Source organism: Salvelinus namaycush, chromosome 11, assembly GCF_016432855.1.
Source record: "Salvelinus namaycush isolate Seneca chromosome 11, SaNama_1.0, whole genome shotgun sequence".
NCBI lineage: Eukaryota > Metazoa > Chordata > Actinopteri > Salmoniformes > Salmonidae > Salvelinus > Salvelinus namaycush.
Genome location: NC_052317.1, coordinates 28865443 through 28886806, shown reverse-complemented (window position 1 = coordinate 28886806; position 21364 = coordinate 28865443). Strand labels below are relative to the sequence as shown.

Here is a 21364-nt window from a genome sequence, read left to right as displayed (position 1 = left end):
ATGAATAGGGACATTCTTTTCCATTGATTCATAGCTATATATCTGGAAAGAAGGATGTCTATTATTTAAAATTGAGACATGCACTATTTTACCAACCTGTAAGTACATCTATCATTGACAAGCCTATACAATCATCATTGGATTGTATTATACGATCATTATCATTGGATCGCATAATATACCATGTATCATGTTGTATCATATGAATAACATGTAGGGACTCATACCATGTACAGTGAGTTTGGCTGATGTATTGTCGTCAGACATTCGACAAACGTATGTGCCCTCATCCTCTTTGGAACATTTATGGATGAGGAGGCTACGTGTGCGACCCTGGGAGTGGATGCCAAAGTTCTTTCCTGGTTTTAGTTCCGTATCACCCTAGGGAACAGTGATATTTTAGTACAAATGATTACTTCACTTTGTATACACAATTATGCAAAGTAAATTGCTGACATTGAACACTTTCTCGTTTTGCATGACTGGATGTTCGAGTTCTATGATTTACCACTGGAATATGTTTTCTCACCTTGAACCACTTGACCTCAGCATTGGTTCTGGACACCTCACACTCAAGTGTTGCCTTTTCCTTCTCTGGAGCTTTGACATCCTCCATGGGCCTAGAGATCATGGCAGCAGGTTCTGTACAAGCCACAATGCAAAAAGGTACAGTATTTAAACAAGAGGTGCCACTTCAAATAACACTCAACTTGATGAATAGCTTAATGTTGGACAAAAATTGAGATATTCTACCTTCAACAATGAGCTTGCCAGAAGACTTGACCCCTTCCGCTTGGAAGACAATCGTTCCTGCGTCCTCCATCTTGAGTTGGGACAGTGTAAGGGCATGCTTCTTTCCAAGGGCCGTGATGCGACAGTTGGACCCTGCCTTGAGCTTGGCTCCGCTCCTGGTCCAGGATCCCTCCACGTCAGCTTGACTGAGCTCCACCTCCAGGGTCACTGTTTCCTTCTCATTGGCCTTGACCTCGGCCAGCAGGCCCTTCACCACCTCAATCTTCTGCACTGTGAAATACAGATAGAGGGAATGTTTAGGTGTGTTGGAATATGCTAAATGTTTAGGTTATACAGAATCATCACTAAGTGTCCTGTGCATCTCTTTTTGGCACTGAAACTGTAGATATAAATAGTCTGGGGCTACAGAGTGGCGCAGCGGTCTAAGGCACTACATCTCAGTGCTAGAGGCGTCACTACAGACCCTGGTTCAATTCCAGGCTGTATCACAACCGGCGCACAATTGGCCCAGCATCGCCCGGGTTAGGGTTTGGTAGGCCGTCATTGTAAATAAGAATTTGTTCTTAACTGACTTGCCTAGTTAAAAAAGGTACAAAAATATATATATAACAAAATAAACATCTGTGTGGAGATCAAAGGTACAAACTGCATGTCAGATTAGGAAATACTGTCTGTGCTTAACTAAGATCACTAGGGGCTATTTATACATAATCATAAAACTACAGCATCTGTAAATGGGACATACTCTTACTTGGGCGGTAGGTAGTCGAGTGTTGGGCCAGTAGCCAAAAGGTCGCTGAATCGAATCCCTGAGCTGACTAGGTGAAGATTCTGTCAATGTGCCTTTGAACAAGGCACTTAACCCTAATTTCTACTGTAAGTCACTCAGGATAAGAACGTCTGCTAAATGACTAAAATGTAAATGTACTTACCATCCACAGTGAGTTTGGCCTGGGTCTTGTCATCCAGAGTTTCACAGGAGTAATAGCCGCGGTCAGCGGTAGTCACACTCTTGAAGACCAGGGTCTGCTTGGCCCCGTCCACCCTGATGTCCATGTTGCCTCCGGGCTGCAGCACCACACTGTTCTTCATCCACCTGACCTCTTTAGAGGGTCTACTAAGCTCCACCTCCAGCTTCACTCCCTTCTGATCCTCTACCGTCGTCACGTTCTGCAGCTTCTTCTTGAACATCACCGGCTCCACTGTCAGGGTACAAAGAAAACACAGATATTACAACTCCTTCGTGATAACTATAGCCCTTCTAAGCTAAAATGCTTAAAAGGCTTATACATTTTTGTAAACAATGGCTATAATTGTGTATCAGTCAATCAAAACAATCTGCTGATAATACAGAACAGAAGTATATCCACTGGATATTAGCTCAGATATTATATCATACAGTAAGTGTTAAAGCGAATAGATGTTGTTTCTTACGTTGCACTTGGAGGGTACCGCTGCAGGTTTTGCCCTCAGCTGCCATACGGATCTCCCCAGCATCCTCCTGACTGACTGACGTGATGGTGAGGGAGTGGCTGGTGGCCCCGTGCTCAATCTTATACTTGGGCCCAGCAGTGATTGGCACGTTGTTGCGGAACCATTTTACTTTGACGTCTGCTGGGGTGACACTACACTTAAAGATGACATCCTTCCCTTCCACTGCAGCGATGCTGCTCAGCTTGGAAGTCAGATTCACCAGTCTGGGGGCTGAAAAGTTCAGAATGAAAAATATTATCTGGAGACACTTAATTAGACTCAGGCACACAGAAAGTTAATATTGAGTTAATATTGAAATACATGGGTTAATATCTAGTATGTTTGACGATATGTCTGTAACTATGTTGAATATGTCTGTAACTATGTTGTATATGTCTGTAACTATGTTGTATATGTCTGTAACTACGTGGTACAGGTCTGTAACTATGTTGTATATGTGTGTAACTATGTTGTTTATGTCTGTAACTATGTTGTACAGGTATGTAACTATGTTGTATATGTCTGTAACTATATTCTATATGTCTGTAACTATGTTGAATATGTCTGTAACTATGTTGTACAGGTCTGTAACTATGTTGTATATGTCTGTAACTATGTTGTATATGTCTGTAACTATATTCTATATGTCTGTAACTATGTTGAATATGTCTGTAACTATGTTGTATATGTGTGTAACTATGTTGTTTATGTCTGTAACTATGTTGTATATGTCTGTAACTATGTTGTATATGTCTGTAATTTTGTTGAATATGTCTGTAACTATGGTGTACAAGTATTTAACTATATTGTATTTGTCTGTAACTATGTTGTATTTGTCTGTAATTATGTTGAATATGTCTGTAACTATGGTGTACAAGTATTTAACTATATTGTATTTGTCTGTAACTATGTTGTATATGTCTGTAACTATGTTGTATATGTCTGTAACTATGTTTTACAGGTCTATAACTATGTTGTATATGTCTGTAACTATATTGTATATGTCTGTAACTGTGTTGTACAGATATGTAACTATGTTGTATATGTCTGTAACTGTGTTGTACAGGTCTGTAACTATGTTGTATATGTCTGTAACTATGTTCTATTTGTCTGTAACTATGTTGAATATGTCTGTAATTATGTTGAATATGTCTGTAACTATGTTGTATATGTCTGTAACTATGTTGAATATGTCTGTAACCATGTTGTATATGTCTGTAACTATGTTGTATATGTCTGTAACTACGTGGTACAGGTCTGTAACTATGTTGTATATGTCTGTAACTATGTTGCATATGTCTTTAACTAGGTTGTATACGTCTGCAACTAAGTTGTTTATGTCTGTAACTATGTTCTATGTGTCTGTAACTATGTTGAATATGTCTGTAACTATATTCTATATGTCTGTAACTATGTTGAATATGTCTGTAACTATGTTGAATATGTCTGTAACTATGTTGTACAGGTCTGTAACTATGTTGTATTTGTCTGTAACTATGTTGTATATGTCTGTAACTATGTTGTATATGTCTGTAACTATGTTTTACAGGTCTGTAACTATGTTGTATATGTCTGTAACTATGTTGTATATGTCTGTAACTGTGTTGAATATATCTGTAACTATGTTGTATATGTCTGTAACTGTGTTGTACAGGTCTGTAACTATGTTGTACAGGTCTGGAACTATGTTGAATATGTCTGTAACTATGTTGAATATGTCTGTAACTATGTTGTATATGTCTGTAACTATGTTGTATATGTCTGTAACTATGTTGTATATGTCTTTAACTAGGTTGTATACATCTGCAACTAAGTTGTTTATGTCTGTAACTATGTTCTATGTGTCTGTAACTATGTTGTACAGGTCTGTAACTATGTTGTATATGTCTGTAACTATGTTGTATATGTCTGTAACTATGTTTAATATGTCTGTTACTATGTTGTATATGTCTGTAACTATGTTTAACAGGTCTGTACTTACGTTGTATATGTCTGTAACTATGTTGTATATGTCTGTTACTATGTTGTATATGTCTGTAACTATGTTGAATATGTCTGTTACTATGTTGTTTATGTCTGTAACTATGTTTACCAGGTCTGTAACTACGTTGTATATGTCTGTAACTATGTTATATATGTCTGTAACTATGTTGTATGTCTGTAAATATGTTTTATATGTCTGTTACTATGTTGTATATGTCTGTAACTATGTTGTATATGTCTGTAACTATGTTGTATATGTCTGTAACTATGTTGTATGTCTGTTACTATGTTGTATATGTCTGTAACTATGTTGTATATGTCTGTAACTATGTTGTTTATGTCTGTAACTATGTTTACCAGGTCTGTAACTACGGTGTATATGTCTGTAACTATGTTATATATGTCTGTAACTATGTTGTATGTCTGTTACTATGTTGTATATGTCTGTAACTATGTTTTATATGTCTGTTACTATGTTGTATATGTCTGTAACTATGTTGTATATGTCTGTAACTATGTTATATATGTCTGTAACTATGTTGTATGTCTGTTACTATGTTGTATATGTCTGTAACTATGTTGTATATGTCTGTAACTATGTTGTTTATGTCTGTAACTATGTTTACCAGGTCTGTAACTACGTTGTATATGTCTGTAACTATGTTATATATGTCTGTAACTATGTTGTATGTCTGTAAATATGTTTTATATGTCTGTTACTATGTTGTATATGTCTGTAACTATGTTGTATATGTCTGTAACTATGTTTAATATGTCTGTTACTATGTTGTATATGTCTGTAACTATGTTTAACAGGTCTGTACTTACGTTGTATATGTCTGTAATTATGTTGTATATGTCTGTTACTATGTTGTATATGTCTGTAACTATGTTGTACAGGTCTGTACTTACGTTGTATATGTCTGTAACTATGTTGTATTTGTCTGTAACTGTGTTGTATATGTCTGTAACTGTGTTGTATATGTCTGTAACTATGATGTATATGTCTGTAACTATGTTGTTTATGTCTGTAACTATATGCTGCAGTAGTGAGTGACCAAGTGTTAAATCTAATGAAAGTAAAGCCTCAGCTACCGTTGGTGGAGACCTTGGCAGAGGTCTTATCATCTTTGCATTCACAGATGTACTCTCCCTCATCCTCTTTGGTCATTCCTGTTATGGTAAGGACCCGCTTGGCACCGTCAGTGCTGACACAGAACCTGCCACCGGGTTTGACCTCACGACTGTTTTGGCGCCAGAGTACGTCCCCTGAGGCTTGGTTCAGTTCACAGGTCAGGGTCAGCGTAACACCCAGCTCTGTGGCTACAGGCTGCAACTGCACCACAAACTTCAGCGGTGTATCTGAGAGGAAACATGGACAGAACTTAATTAACTACATTTTATATGCATGCTCTTATGTCAGTATTGACTGTACACGCCAATCAATTGTTCTGATGAATGAATTGCTAACTAACGTTTGACTTGAACTTTGAACTCAAGCTTGTCATCATCAGTGTGGCAAGAGTAGGTGCCACTGTCTTTGACTTCGGTGGACTTCACAATCAGGGTACGAGAATGTCCCTCTCTCTTCATCTCATATTTAGTGCCTTCCTTCAACTCTACTCCATCCCTGAACCACTTGACACTGGCACTCTCCGAAGTCAGCTCAGTGGTCAAAACAATCTTCTCACTTGCTTGAACACTGCATATATCCTTCATGGCAGTCTTTTTAAACTTGGCAGAGGATTCTAGAGAAAAAAATAAGACTTGTTAGCATAGTGATGATAGTGCTGGGTATAACAAATATGGTGAATGAGTCAATGACATCATACCTGTCACCTGTATCTTAAAGGCCAGCTTCTCTGCTCCAACCTCACAGGTGTACTGTCCAGCATCCTTCTTCTCCACCTTCTCTATCACCAGCTGACGAGTCTTTCCCTTTGTCTCCATGGAGACTGTCTTACTGGAAGTCAGCAGTTTGCCATCCTTGTACCATTTCACCTCCGTCTTGGTATCAGACACCTCACAGCTCAGAGTGGCTTTCTGGGAGAGAGTAGCTTTCACCTCCTTCTGTACAGAGTCCTTATTGGTGAAGGCAGCCTGGACCTCTGAATGGGGATCATTGAAGGGTATGGTAAAACCAGAAACCCTTCATTCAGGGTCAAACAATCCCAACACCAAATCAGAAACCCTTTGCGTATCTTGCACATGACATACAAAAGAGAAATCAAGCGATATTGTCAGAGTAAGTAAAACAAATCTGCATTTCTAAAGCATTATGAGACAGACAAGAACATACAATTCAGACTTCCACACTAACAAAACAATCATAACAAACAACAGTATAACATCTCTTTCCTTGAGAGAAAAAAAATGGTAGACAATGTAGAACACAGACACAGTACATTGACAACCATCCAGCTTCCAAAACCTTGAGAGAAACATCAATAGACAGCCAGCTTTGAAATCGTCCCATACCTGTCACCTGTATCTTAAAGACCAGCTTCTCTGCTCCAACCTCACAGGTGTACTCTCCAGCATCCTTCTTCTCCACCTTCTCTATCACCAGCTGACGAGTCTTGCCCTTTGTCTCCATGGAGACGGTCTTACTGGAAGTCAGCAGTTTGCCATCCTTGTACCATTTCACCTCCGTCTTGGTGTCAGACACCTCACAGCTCAGAGTGGCTTTCTGTGAGAGAGTAGCTTTCACCTCCGTCTGTACAGAGTCCTTATTGGTGAAAGCTGCTTGAGTTTCTGAGGGAACAATTATGGAGGTGCATGATAGTACCAGAAACATAACATTCAAGGTCAAACAATCCCAACAACCAAACCAGATACCATATCTTACACACAACAGACATTAGGGGAAATAAAGCATTACAAATGCTAGATTAATCAACCATCTGCATTTATAAAGTAGTAAGACACAGACAAGACAATGCAACAAACAGGGAAACGGACAATTCAGACATTTGCGAAACAATCAAAAAGACAAAAATATAACGTCTCTTTCCTTTAGGGAAAACATTTGTAGACAATGTAGAGAACATATACATTGACAACTATTCAGCCTCCAAAGCCTTCTGAGGAACAGTAATAGAGCCAGCTGTATCTTAAAGACCAACTTCTCTGCTCCAGCCTCACAGGTGTACTCTCCAGCATCCTTTTTCTGCACATTTGCTATCACAAGCTGACAAGCTTTGCCCATTGACAACATGTGGACTGTCTTAGTGGAAGTCAGTAGCTTGCCATCTTTGTACCATTTCACCTCTGTCTTGGTATCTAACAGCTCACAGCTCAGAGTGGCTTTCTGGGAGAGATTAGCTTTCACTTCCTGCTGTACAGAGTCCTTATTGGAGAAAGCATCCTTCATTTCTGAAGGAGGAACAATTGAGGGATATGATGGAAATGAGAAACCTCAATATCACATCAAAACAGGAACCATATCTCTAGACTGGACAAATACTGGATATATTGGACATAGAGCAGCCTTGCAAAGTCAACCATCTGAAATTCCAATGTGGCATGGAGACGGACACACAGTCTAGAGCAACAAACTGGGAAACAGAGCACTCAGATATCCCCATGAGAAACATCAGTGAATCGAGACAAAATATTCAAAGGACAATGCTGTGTGCAATCAAAACAACCAATTAAATCTATATGTTTGCAAGATAGAACTCACAAATGCTAAGGTAACGTTACCAATTACACTTAGAAAATAACTCAATAGCTGTAAGTTAAAAAACAGAACTAAAAATGTAACTGTGTATGTCCCATAACATCTCCTCCGACATAAGAAAACCTCTTACGATTATCTTTAAATAAGGAGAATAACATTTGAATTAATAGGACAGACAAACGGACAACCATTCAAGCAACCAAAACCTTAATCACATCACAGAGGGCATCTGACTAAAAAATAACTCCTCCTTACCTGTTACCTGTATCTTATAGACCAGTTTCTCTGCTCCAACCTCACAGGTGTACTGTCCAGCATCCTTCTTCTCCACCTTCTCTATCACCAGCTGACGAGTCTTGCCCTTTGTCTCCATGGAGACGGTCTTACTGGAAGTCAGCAGTTTGCCATCCTTGTACCATTTCACCTCCGTCTTGGTATCAGACACCTCACAGCTCAGAGTGGCTTTCTGGGAGAGAGTAGCTTTCACCTCTTTCTGTATATAGTCCTTATTGGTGAAGGCAGCCTGATGTGCTTCTGATGGAACAGTCATGGAGGGGCACAATGGCAGAAATACTTAATTTAGAGTCAAACAGTATCAGCACCAAACACAGAACACATCACTTACTGTCCTGTACAGACACGGGGAGAATTGTCTACAGAATGACACCGAGAGTCATCTGTCAGCAATTCTAACATGGTACTGAGACAAACAAACTACGCAACAAACACAGAAACTGACTATTCAGATGTAATATAAGCTAGAGCAGGAACACAGATTGTAGGAGATGTCAGCTTGGGAAGAAAACTCGACAAATGAAACAACCTTTGTCAAAGACAAGTTTTATCAAATAAATATTTGTAGGACAGGCATATAGACAACAATTCGTCCCACTATATGCCCCAGAGCAGACAATAGACAGACAGTAAATCCAATATATCCTGCATACCTGTCACATGTATCTTAAAGACCAGTTTCTCTGCTCCAACCTCACAGGTGTACTCTCCAGCATCCTTCTTCTCCACCTTCTCTATCACCAGCTGACGAGTCTTGCCCTTTGTCACCATGGAGACTGACTTACTGGAAGTCAGCAGTTTGCCATCCTTGTACCATTTCACCTCCGTCTTGGTATCTGACACATCACAGCTCAGAGTGGCTTTCTGGGAGAGAGCAGCTCTCACCTCTCTCTGTACAGAGTCCTTATTGGAGAAGGTAGCCTGGGCTTCTGTAAATCAACCATTAGCAGTTCAAATATAGAATGGGAATAGACACACAGCCGCAAAAAGGACAGAGACCAGTGAGACGTCCCCATAAGCCACAAAACAAAACAACCAGAGTCAAATCAAGCAAGGAAACAACCTTGAAGCCTCAAACATAGCCCCTTGTCTGATGGAATCAACTAATCCTAAGATCTCAACTTTATCAGTATGACAAAAAAACTAGGCATTGGTTTCTTACTGAGACAAAAGCTAAATGTAATTCAACAGTACACTTGCCAAAGCATCCGAGGGGAGAGCTAAATATTTCATAGTTATCTTCTCCTAAGATAAACATGTCCAATGTGTAGAGCAGAAAGCCAGTATGAGGGTTTGAATTCAGGCTACAATGGAAGGCAGCCGGTGTGTAGGAGAAAAAAATATATGTAGAGGTCAAAAGGTACTGGCACTCAAAACCATGAAAAGGAATAACCCAAGGAGGCCGATGTGCAAAAATAATATACTTAATTTAATCCACGCTCAAAAGAATACAAAAAGTACAAAGTTAATAAACAAAAATGGAGCATATGTTTTGGCCTTATCATTAGTAATGTACAAACAAATTAGGAAGACGTACTTCAGAAGACACACCTGTTGTGCGTAACAGGTGCAACAGGTGCAAGCAGATAGTTGATTAGATACTGGCGAATAAGGAGTGAATACATATTAGCAAGGAATATATGGAAGAATAAAAAAAATTGACAATTCAAATGTCACATATAATTGAAAAAAGACAACGAGCTGGGCAACATAACAATATCAGAAGCAATAGATATGAAATACTCCAGTAGGCTAAAGAGCTCAGAGTGCGGGGGGGGGGGACTGCTAGTGCCTGTAACATGCAAGGTCCAATTCCTCATTAATGTGAAGAGCAGACAGACAACCATTCAAGCAATCGGGCAGAAAGGAGACAAGACAGCAAGTCGATATCCTCCTTACCTGTCACCTGTATCTCATAGACCAGTTTCTCTGCTCCAACCTCACAGGTGTACTGTCCAGCATCCTTCTTCTCTACCTTCTCTATCACCAGCTGACGAGTCTTGCCCTTTGTCTCCATGGAGACGGTCTTACTGGAAGTCAGCAGTTTGCCATCCTTGTACCATTTCACCTCCGTCTTGGTATCAGACACCTCACAGCTCAGAGTGGCTTTCTGGGAGAGAGTAGCTTTCACCTCTCTCTGTACAGAGTCCTTATTGGTGAAGGCAGCCTGTTGGGCTTCTGAGGGAACAATCATGTAGGGGCATAGTAGGGGTCAAATAATGAAAACAGGAATAATCTTTCGACACTGGACAGACATGGGTAGCATTGACATACATAACAGCCATAGTCAACCAGGTACAGCACTAATATAGCAGAGACAGACACATCGCATCATTGAGGTGTCCTCAGAAGCCATGAAAGCAAAATCATCCAATGAAACAACTTTGAAGCCCATATCTACAAACAATATTTTATCTGATAACCCCACACATTTTTAAGTCTCAATTAGAACACATTGAAACTAACAAAACAATCATACATTTCTAACATAATGAGCAGAGCTGAAGAAATTAAAATGTTGTACATTGTTCAAACCTCCAAGGACTAAGGGGGAAAACGTTTCAAATTTGCAAGACTGGCACATGGACAACCACTCCAGCAACCTCGGTCAAAAGTAGACAACAGACAGTAAATCAATATTTGGCTTACCTGACACATGTATTTTAAAGACCAGCTTCTCTGCTCTAGCTTCACAGGTGTACTCTCCAGCATCCTTTTTCTCCATTTTGTCTACTACCAACTGACGACTCTTGCCCTTTGTCTCCATGGAAACTGTTTTACTTGCAATGATCTGTTTGCCATCCTTGTACCATTTCACCTCTGTCTTGGTATCTGACACCTCACAGCTCAGAGTGGCTTTCTGGGAGAGAGTAGCTCTCACTTCCTTCTGTACAGAGTCCTTGTTGGTGAAGGCAGCCTGTTGAACTTCTGAGGGAACAGGCATGGAATGGCAAAGTAAAATCTAAATCTTTCTTTTTGGGTTGAACACTAAAAACAGGACCAGTATTTGTATGGGTAATCTGGGATTCTGAGGGAGCATTAGTTTTTCTAGCTTAAACAGTCAAAAATAAATATATGACTAGGTTATTATACAAGCTGAATACAATGATATTGTTTGTCCGGTGTGCTCTACAGACATTCCTTCTCTCTCTTACCTTTTATCTTGACCTGGAATGTGACTTTGTCTTCCGCTGTCTCGCAGGAGTAGTGTCCCTCGTCACTCTTCTTGGCGTTCTTGATGACCAGTCTCCTCTGTGTCCCTTTGGAGACAATGGTAGTTCTTTGGTCCTCAATGACCACTGTCTGATCCTTCCTCCACACCACCACCCCGCTGGCAGATGATACCTCACAGTTCAACTCAAGGTCCCCGCTGAGGGCAGGTGCCACCCCCATGGGACCCCTGGGCTTGTTCAGGAATTTTGCTTCATCTGGAAGAGAAACATGGATGGATTTGTCATCAAGAACAAAAACATGATTTGTCCACTTTTTTAATTTATAGAGTTGTGGTAGAAATCTATTAATACCTTAAGGTTATAATTAAATGTTAACAAAGGCCCATGTGGAATTGAATATTATAAAAAAATATGCAAGAACAGAATCATCTACAATGATTTATTTGCTTTACAAATATTTGATTATGCTTTTATAACCAAACAGCTACATTTCATACACCATCATATGATAGGTGGGTGTCTGCCTGTGCGTGGTTGGAGGATTGGGGACGGTACCAGTGACACATTGGACTTTATTACATGATGACAGAGAGCTCTTTCCCATGCTAGATGGCTCACTACCACCTGGTGTTAGCTGTCACAGCCCAGTCTGTCCCTGTGTGTCACGTGGTGTGAGAGGGGCTTTCTGTAGGCAATGTAGGTTAGAGGTTGCACTTCATACGCCGTGTCAGTTTGAGATCCGGGGTCAGACTAACCTACTGGATTTCGAGTGTAAAAACATCTGTCATATGTAAAAAAAAATGATAATAATACAAACGGGTTTTCAGTGAAGCTGTACAAAATGTAGCTATTTCTGTTATTGTATTACAATTATATGGGAATCTGAGGGACCAGGTTCCCACTTTCCACCAGGTGTCAACAAGTTATTAATATGTTGTAGACATTGGAGGGGTTTCATATTTTTAGCATGATAGCATGATACAGGAGTTGAGTCTTTATTCTTGATATTTCGGCTGTCCTGTTGTACCTTTTAGAGAAAGCGTCAGGGACATTCTGTCTTCGTTTAGGACACACTCATAGATTCCCGTGTCCTCTTCAGTGACATTGTGTACCATCAGGATCCTCTTGTGGTCAGTGGTTATGCACTCATACTTCTTGCCCATCTTCAGCTCCCGTCCATTCTTCATCCAGACCACCTACAGAGTTAGAGGAAACATTAAATGCACAATCCGCATAAGAGACAGCATTACACAGTGAATTGAATCTGAACAATTCAAAAGAGAAAGTCTTAAGTATTTTTGTATTTATAACACTACTCCTAATCCTAACAGACCAATAAAGTATTCATTTGTTCATTAATTAATTCAGTCATCTGGACTTCTATATAATATACTGTATGTCATTAGATAATATATGCCATTTAGCAAACGCTTTTATCCAAAGTGATTTACAGTCGTGCATCAAACCCACTACCCCGGTGTTACAAGCGCAATGCGCTACCAACTGAGCTACAAAAGGACCACTACACACCTGGGCATGGTAATCAGACACCTCTGTGGTCAGCTGGGCGGAGGACTGGGCGCTGCAGGTCACCACCTCAGTGTGAGCAGACTTACTGGTGAACCGGATAGGTGGAGCTGTAAATAAGAGGTTTCACATAAGCTACCAGGGCTATGCTTATTACAGAGTATTGAATTGTAGTTGTTGTATGGGAAATTCCAATGGAAAGATGGTGACTGTCTAACAGAACAGCTAACAGATGAGGTTCCTAACTGCTTGTACAGCACTATGAGGTTGGAATAATACTGTGAAATTGTGAAATTGAGGATAACGCCCTTTTAGTCTAAAAGCTATTTGTAAAGAAAGCCTGGAATTTAAGCCTGTTTTGGTGGGATGGAGTTTTGGCCTGCCTGGTGACATCACCATGCGGTAAATTAGTTAATAGATCAATAAGAAATAGTGGAACGGGTTCTATCTGGAACCAAAAGGGTTCTACCTACAGTAGTACCAAAAAGGGTTCAACAAAGGGTTCTTCTCCTATGGGGACAGCCAAAGAACCCTTTTAGGTTCTAGATAGTACCTTTTTTTGATTATGTATATGTAGCCTTTAAACTCATTGTGTTATTGTTACCGTTACTCATTGTGTATTTATTATTACTTTTATTATTACATGTTTTATTTTTCTATTATTTCTCTATTTTCTTTCTCTCTGCATTGTTGGGAAGGGCCCGTAAGTAAGCATTTCACTGTTAGTCTACATCTGTTGTTTACAAAGCTTGTTTTATTTTATTTTATTTATACAGGCAACTCAAAGCATCATGCTAATGAAGACATGCATATTCAATCCACAGTTCTTATTCTTGGCATTGCCCCCTATTCCAGTGCTTACCCTTCACTTTGAGTATACAAGTGCTCTCAGAGCCACCGCCCACAAATTTGACCACGGCTCCGTTCATCTCCATCAAGACCGTCCGGATCATCAGCGTGTGTGTGGTCTTTTGGCGGGTGATGAGGTAGTCACCACCACTACGCAGGAGGCGTCCGTTGATAGACCAGACGCCAGAGCACACGGCAGACAGATCCACGGAGAGTGAGGCCTCCTCACCTGAGATGGCTGTGCTGTTCATCAGGCCTGTTTTCACCTCTGCACTGGGCTCTGTAAGAAAGGGTTGAATCACATCAGTATTACAAAAGTAGCAGGCTGGTGTTTTTATATATTTTTTCTTATTATGGTTTGATTGTGAGTACCTGTTGAAAAGTTCCAAAAAGGTTCTTCTGCTATCCCAATTGGAGAACCGTTTTAGGGTCCTGGTAGAACCCTTTTTGGTTCCAGGTAGAAACCTTTTGGGTTCTATGTTGAACCCTCTGTGGAAAGGGTTCTACATGGAACCTCAAAAACGTCTACCTGGAACCAAAATGGTTCTACCTGGAACCAAAAAGGGTTATTTAAAGGGTTCTCTTATGGGGACAGCCGAAGAACCCTATTAGGTTCTAGATGGCACCTTTTTTTCTAAGAGTGTACTTAGTTATTTTACTCTTACGTACAAGTCACCTTCTACCTACAAGACTTGGTGCAGACCCACATTCTTCTTGTCTACCTCATACATCTCCAGGATTATTCCTAGACTGCCATTAGTTTCTGCTTCAATAAAACCAAGTAATAAGGAGTAAGAAGATGTTTGTCTGTCTCACCAAGGTAGAAGGTCCCGGGAACCTCCAGGTATTGGCTCTGGCCATAGTTGTTGACTGCAGAAATGCGGAACTGGTAGCTGGCCTCCTCTGTGAAGTTCTGGATCGTGATCTCAGTAAAGAGGCTGATCTCCATGCCATTGCACCTCTGCCAGGTCTGGGCACCCACCTTCCTCCTCTCTACCATGTACCCCTTGATGGGCACAGGGCGGTCACTGTCTGGGGGGGACCAGTGGAGGGTGATGGATGAGTCAGTCTTGTTGCGCACCACCACATCGATGGGGGGATCAGGAGGATGCTTTCTGGCAGCTGGGAGGGAGGGAGGTATAGTTTGAAATGGCTCATGTATGTATGATAAATTCTGAGAAAAGTCAGTGATATGATGTATCTGCAGATGTACAGAACAAATCCAGATAGCTGATGTTCTGAAAGAGCTGCAAAATATGGACCCCTACAAATCAGCTGGGCTAGACAATCTGGACCCTCTCTTACTAAAATGATCTGCCGAAATTGTTGCAACCCCTATTACTAGCCTGTTCAACCTCTCTTTCATATCGTCTGAGATTCCCAAAGATTGGAAAGCAGCCACGGTCATCCCCCTCTTCAAAGGGGGAGACACTCTAGACCCAAACTGCTACAGATCTATATCTATCCTACCCTGCCTTTCTAAGGTCTTCGAAAGCCAAGTTAACAAACAGATTACCGACCATTTCGAATCCCACCGTACCTTCTCCGCTATGCAGTCTGGTTTCCAAGCTGGACATGGATGCACCTCAGCTACGCTCAAGGTCCTAAACGATGTCTTAACCGCCATCGATAAGAAACAATACTGTGCAGCCGTACTGTGACCTGGCCAAGGATTTTGACTCTGTCAATCACCACATTCTTATCGGCAGACTCAACAGCCTTGGTTTCTCAAATGATTGCCATACAACTCTCCTTCCGTGGCCTCCAACTGCTCTTAAATGCAAGTAAAACTAAATGCATGCTCTTCATCCGATCACTGAGCGCACCTGCCCGTCCGTCCAGCACTACTCTGGATGGTTCGCACTTAGAAAATGTGGACAACTACCAATACCTAGGTGTCTGGTTAGACTGTAAACTCTCCTTCCAGACTCACATTAAACATCTCAAATCCAAAATTAAATCTACAATCGGCTTCCTGTTTTGCAACAAAGCATCCTTCACTCATGCTGTCAAACATACCCTCATAAAACTGACCATCCTACCGATCCTTGACTTCGGGCGATGTCATTTACAAAATAGCCTCCAACACTCTACTCAGCAAATTGGATCCAGTCTATGACAGTGCCATCCGTTTTGTCACCAAAGCCCCATATACAACCCACCACTGCAACCTGTACGCTCTCGTTGGCTGGCCCTCGCTTCTTACTCGTCGTCAAACCCACTGGCTCCAGGTCATCTACAAGTATTTGCTAGGTAAAGCCCTGCCTTATCTCAGCTCACTGGTCACCATAGCAGCACCCACCCGTAGCACGCGCTCCAGCAGGTATATCTCACTGGTCACCCCCAAAGCCAAATCCTCCTTTGGCCAGTTCTCTGCTGCTAATGACTGGAATGAACTGCAAAAATCACTGAAGCTGGAAACTCTTATCTCCCTCACTAGCTTTAAGCACCAGCTGTTAGAGCAGCTCACGGATCACTGCACCTGTACATAGCCCATCTGTAATTAGCCCATCCAACTACCTCATCCCCATACTGTATTTTTTATTTATCTTGCTCCTTTGCACCCCAGTATCTCTACTTGCACATTCATCTTCTGCACATCTACCATTCCAGTGTTTAATTGCTATATTGTAATTACTTCGCCACCATGGCCTATTTATTGCCTTACCTCCCTTATCTTACCTCATTTGCACACAATGTATATAGACTTTTTTTCTTCTTCTACTGTATTATTGACTGTATGTTTGTTTATTCCATGTGTAACTCTGTGTTGTTGTATGTGTCGAACTGCTTTGCTTTATCTTGGTTATCGCAGTTCTAGCCTACCTGGTTAAATGAAGGTGAAATAAAATAAGTATAGTTAACCTTTGTGATCAGATTAATCAAAAGGGAATTTAAATGTAGGATTTCCTAATTTGATGTTGTGATAGGAAAAGGACTTTAGAGTCTGTGCTATGCATGTAGGTCTATGTCTGTAGCTCACCTGTGACAGAGAATCTTGTGGAGGTCTTGCAGTCTCCAGCCATGAAGGCCACCTCTCCTGAGTCGTCAGCTTGGCAGTGGCTGATGGTTAAAGTGTATTGCCTGAGGGTGCACGCAATTAATATGCGTGTGTCCGGCTTCAGACGCTCGGCATTGCGTGTCCAGTAGGCGTCAGAACAGGGGTGCTCCAGCTCAACGCAGAAGATCACTGTATCACTCACTGGCACTACAGTCCTCCTGGGCAGCTTCTTAGTGATGTTGCCTGTGAGTGACAAGTACAAGGGTCACCAAATGGCAAGTGTAGTCTACAAGACTGCAGCACTAACCCTGTGTAAACTAAATACCAAGGTTATTGCCCCCTTGAAAGGTCAGAAAGGAAATTGGAGACTCCCTTTGCGTCATTAAATGTTTTGACAGTTTTTCGACTGTATTTTGACTGTATATTTTGACAATATATTTTTACACTGTATTTTGACAGTATATTTTGACAGTATTTTGACAGCATATTTTGACAGTATATTTTGACAGTATATTTTGACAGTAATAGGCAGTAATGCCTATTACATTATGAAACTTCACAACATTTCATTGTAAACTTCTGTCTGATATATTTTCCATCAAAGTATAATGTAGGAACAATCTCAAAGTTGATAATGTTGCACAATATTTGTTATTGGAGGCATCAGGAGTTTGTCAGAAGACTAGAGACAAGAAAATGGCTCTCGTACCCAGCACAGTGAGCTCAGCCACAGTGCGGCTCCCCTCCTTCATCTCGCAGATGTAGACGGCATCATCATTGGTGGTGACGTTGTGGATGGTGAGGCGCCGCATGGTGCCCTCCTCCTCCATTCGGTACTTGGAGCAGTCCTCCAGTCGCGTCTCCTCCATGAACCAGCTGGCCTGGGTGGTGGAGATGGGAACCTCACACAGCAGCGTGGCCGTCATCTTCTCCTGGACCTCCACATCCTGCAGCTTCCTCCTGAACGGCACCTTGGGCTCTGAGGATCATTGAAAGAACACAGAATAATTGTCAGAAGGTGAGTGAAATTATGGAAATTGGTGGATGCGTAAATCAATTGCTCATAAAGTCACTCTCTATCTGTTTTGCCGATACAATGGATGTATTTATTTTAATATGCCATACCCTGCCTTGGGCTCTGACATAGGAGGATTGCAGAACATTTTTAAAAAGGTGAGTGACTCCAGTAATTAAATTAATGTATCTTACTTTGAACACTTCTCAGCAGAAAGTAAACAGCATAGTGGGTCAATTTCAGCAACAACTAAGAGCATTGAAGCGCGAGACTCAACTTCTCCACTGTTTTGGTGCCCTGGCTACCACACTGTACACAGCACAAAGCGAACCTGTGCACATGCGCAGATACCTTGTGTGACTCTCGCTCATTTCAATATCTCCGGTGCTGCTCGTGGCAACGTAATTTCACTGAATCTACCTTTAAAGTACTTGTACAGTACTAGAGTTTCAATCACTTATGTATTTCAGCTGTACTCCATCATCAACCCAAGGTTGGACCAGTCCAAGCCAGCATTTTGTCAAGAATCCATTATCTGGTGTCAATTACTGTATAACCAGATGCAACCAAAATCACTGCCATGGGCACTGCACTCGCTGTCAAATTGAGACAGAGATTAACATCCGCCATTGATAAATCTCCATGCTCCAGGCTTCTGGCAAATCAGGAGTTGCTCATGGAAAATCACCCTAGCTCTGGCACCTAATGGCCATCATTGCAACTGTGAACTACTCATCACTAGCAGAAAATAGATGAAACATGACACTCCCCCTTCATTTCGCTGCCAGCATTCCACCACTTAGTTGCAGAGTTTAAGTCGATGTTGGGGCAAAGTAAAACTGTGCTCAGATGAACGTTTTAGCTCACTTTGGTTAATTATTTTAGTGTGGATAGACTTGTTGAGACTAATTTCCGTAAGAGCATGACTGTATGACATTATCCGATATCTCAAGGACAGCACACCCTCAGTTAACCTCTTCAGATTCCTTGCACTATCATGTTTAAAGGCCCAGTGCAGGACCATGTGATTTTCCTGTGTTTTATATACAGTATATTTCCACACAATGAGATTGTAATAATACTGGGTATTGTAAAATTGTTGATAACGCTCTTTTAGTGTAAAAACTGTTTGTAAAGACCGCCTGAAATTTCAGCCTGTTTTGGTGGAATGGAGTGTTGGCCTTGCCATGAAGACATCAACATGCGGTGAATAACAGCGAATTGTTTCTTTTTTAACCTCTCCACTCAGACCACTCAGACAGTCCTAGTAAAATTCTTGCTGGAGTAATTGCTCTTTGCCAAGAAGCTATTTTTGTTTCTTTATGACCATTATAATTGAAAACAATCACAATAAGGTACTTAACTGTCACCCAGAAATTATTTGATATTGAGCTCAGTACGGGGAAAAAAATGTATCCACTCACTGCTGTAAGTTGCTCTGGATAAGAGCATCTGCTAAATGACAAAAATGTAAAAAAAAAGAAGAGACATTTGGGCTATATTTAAAGAAATGTTATATATGTTATATACTAGTCGACTATCAGCAATTCATATAGAGCAATGAGAGAGAGTTAATCTAAGTGTCACGACTTCGACCGAGGCAGGCTCTCCTTCCCGTTCGGGTGGCATTCGGCGGTCGTCGTCACCGGCCTATTAGCTGCCACTGATCCTTTTCTCCCCCTCCCTATGTGTTTATTGGGTGCATCTGTTTTGTATGAGGGTGTAATTAGTTGGGCTTATTTAGTCAGCCGGCCCGCACGTTTCTTTGTGCGGGATTGTTTGTATGTAAGTGTGGTGTTGGTTTTGTGCTTCACGTTATTCTGGACTGTGTTCATTTCCCCCCGTGTCTGGGGTAGTTTATTAGTGGACTCCCAGTGTGTTAGTAGGGTGGCCTAGTTTGTTCCGTGTTCATTAAAGAACATTTGTATTTGCACCTGCTGCTCCTGCGCTTTTCCTTCACACTCCGACACCCAGGCCTTACACTAAGGTCACCTCCCCACATGACAAACATTGTCATGTCCCTTAAATAGTCATGAATCCCTTTGCCTCGTTATGGAAACGTTAAAGAAAACTACCCTCACATTTTCCTCAACAGCCGAGTGATGAACTAGACTTGGGAGTATGGTAATGGCAGAATATGGAAAAACTAATGCTAAACATTTTATTTGTAGAAGACTTAGATGTGATGCACTATCAAATTAAAATAATAATTCATGGAGTAAATGCACTATTCTACATAATTTATATTCCAATCAAACATCGCTCTTGAAATACCAACCATTTGTGATTTTTATTGTTTTTTTTTGCTTACCTTTAACTATCACCAGCACGGCGCTGTAGGTGTGTCCAGCCATATTGGAGGCGTTACAGGTGTACAGACCATTGTCCCTCTGTTTGCAGTACAGGATCTTGAGGATGAAGTTCTCAGCCTGGTCCTCATACATGATCTGTCTGCGTCCCTCGCCAATGTTCCCCCCATCCTTCCTCCAGATGATGTGAGGCTTGGGGTGGCCCGTCACGAAGCAGCTGAGTTTGGCGTGCTTGCCTTCAGTCACTGTGCAGGTGCGGGTGAAGACGCCTTTGGGCAGATGACTGACCAGCGCTGCGCTGCTGTGGTCTAGACCCAGAAGGCTCAGCCCGTCTGTGACCATAGTGGTGGCGGTCGAGGAAGTGGTGGTGGAGTTGTAAGTGGAGCTGCTGGTCTCGGCAGTGCAGTAGATAGAGATCCCTTCTTTACGCTTCTGGAGGTGGGAGAGGAGGGAGGTGCTCTTGTCCTTGCCCAGGTGACGGGAGTCCTGGGTGTCTATAACCAAGGTGGCGGCGGAGTTAGAGCGGCCTACCAAATTCTGGGCGCGGCAAGTGTATGTGCCGCTGTCCAGGCTGCGCACGCTCTGGATCCTCAGAGAGCTGCTGTCACTGTCCGATGTCACCTTGATGCGGTTCGTCTCGGCCAGGTAACGCCCGTCCTTCTCCCAGTCAAATTTGGGCTCTGGGTAAGCCGCAACCCGGCAGTGGAAGACCACGTCACCCCCCAGGCCTACTCGTGCGGAGGTAGGCTTAACCATGAAGACGGGGGCCCTCTCCACCATCTCCTGTGGAAGGCCTACGTGAAGGGTTACGCATGCATATGCTTCCCCAACATTGTTTTTGGCCCGGCACATGTACTGGCCGCTGTCCTCCAGGGTTAGATCGTAGATGGTGAGGCGGTAGACGTCACCATCATCCACCATCTTGAAGCGGCCCCCAGAGGTCAGACGTAGCTTCTCCTTTTCCCAGGTAATCAGTGGGGTGGGGTTGCCCACAATGGTGCAGCTCAAGGTGGCATCCTTTCCCACGCACACTGCGAAGGCCTTGGGCCGCGTTAGAAACCTGGGGGCCCCTCCAAACAGGTTCTGGTCCATTACTAGTTCCTAGAGTACCAAGGAAATAGTGTCATTTAGAATTGAAACACACTGTTGAGAGAATACAATAATCAAAAATACTGGGATATATCAAGAAGTGCATAGGAAAGGCAACCAAAACGATGAGATATCCTTCTAATCTTATAGTCAATCATTTAAATCACTTGCCTCTTGAACTAGAATGTCACACTTGCATGACACTACACAGCCTCT

General features: G+C 41.8%; 1 protein-coding gene across 1 annotated transcript in view; it reads right to left on the bottom strand.

The window, feature by feature from the left end:
* The window catches only part of LOC120055327 (obscurin-like), an 82236-nt gene extending 61085 nt beyond the window's left edge, over positions 1 to 21151 (bottom strand). The window contains 24 exon segments of the mRNA XM_039003201.1: positions 228 to 381; positions 530 to 642; positions 754 to 1023; positions 1686 to 1955; positions 2188 to 2457; positions 5305 to 5571; positions 5685 to 5957; positions 6042 to 6317; positions 6688 to 6963; positions 7048 to 7052; positions 7335 to 7584; positions 8147 to 8425; positions 8839 to 9114; positions 10085 to 10363; positions 10835 to 11113; positions 11341 to 11613; positions 12386 to 12554; positions 12889 to 12995; positions 13748 to 14014; positions 14551 to 14856; positions 16718 to 16978; positions 17445 to 17714; positions 20062 to 20362; positions 20471 to 21151. Of these exon segments, the coding sequence (XP_038859129.1) occupies positions 228 to 381; positions 530 to 642; positions 754 to 1023; positions 1686 to 1955; positions 2188 to 2457; positions 5305 to 5571; positions 5685 to 5957; positions 6042 to 6317; positions 6688 to 6963; positions 7048 to 7052; positions 7335 to 7584; positions 8147 to 8425; positions 8839 to 9114; positions 10085 to 10363; positions 10835 to 11113; positions 11341 to 11613; positions 12386 to 12554; positions 12889 to 12995; positions 13748 to 14014; positions 14551 to 14856; positions 16718 to 16978; positions 17445 to 17714; positions 20062 to 20362; positions 20471 to 21151 (6172 nt within the window).
* Between the last annotated feature and the right edge of the window lie 213 nt (positions 21152 to 21364).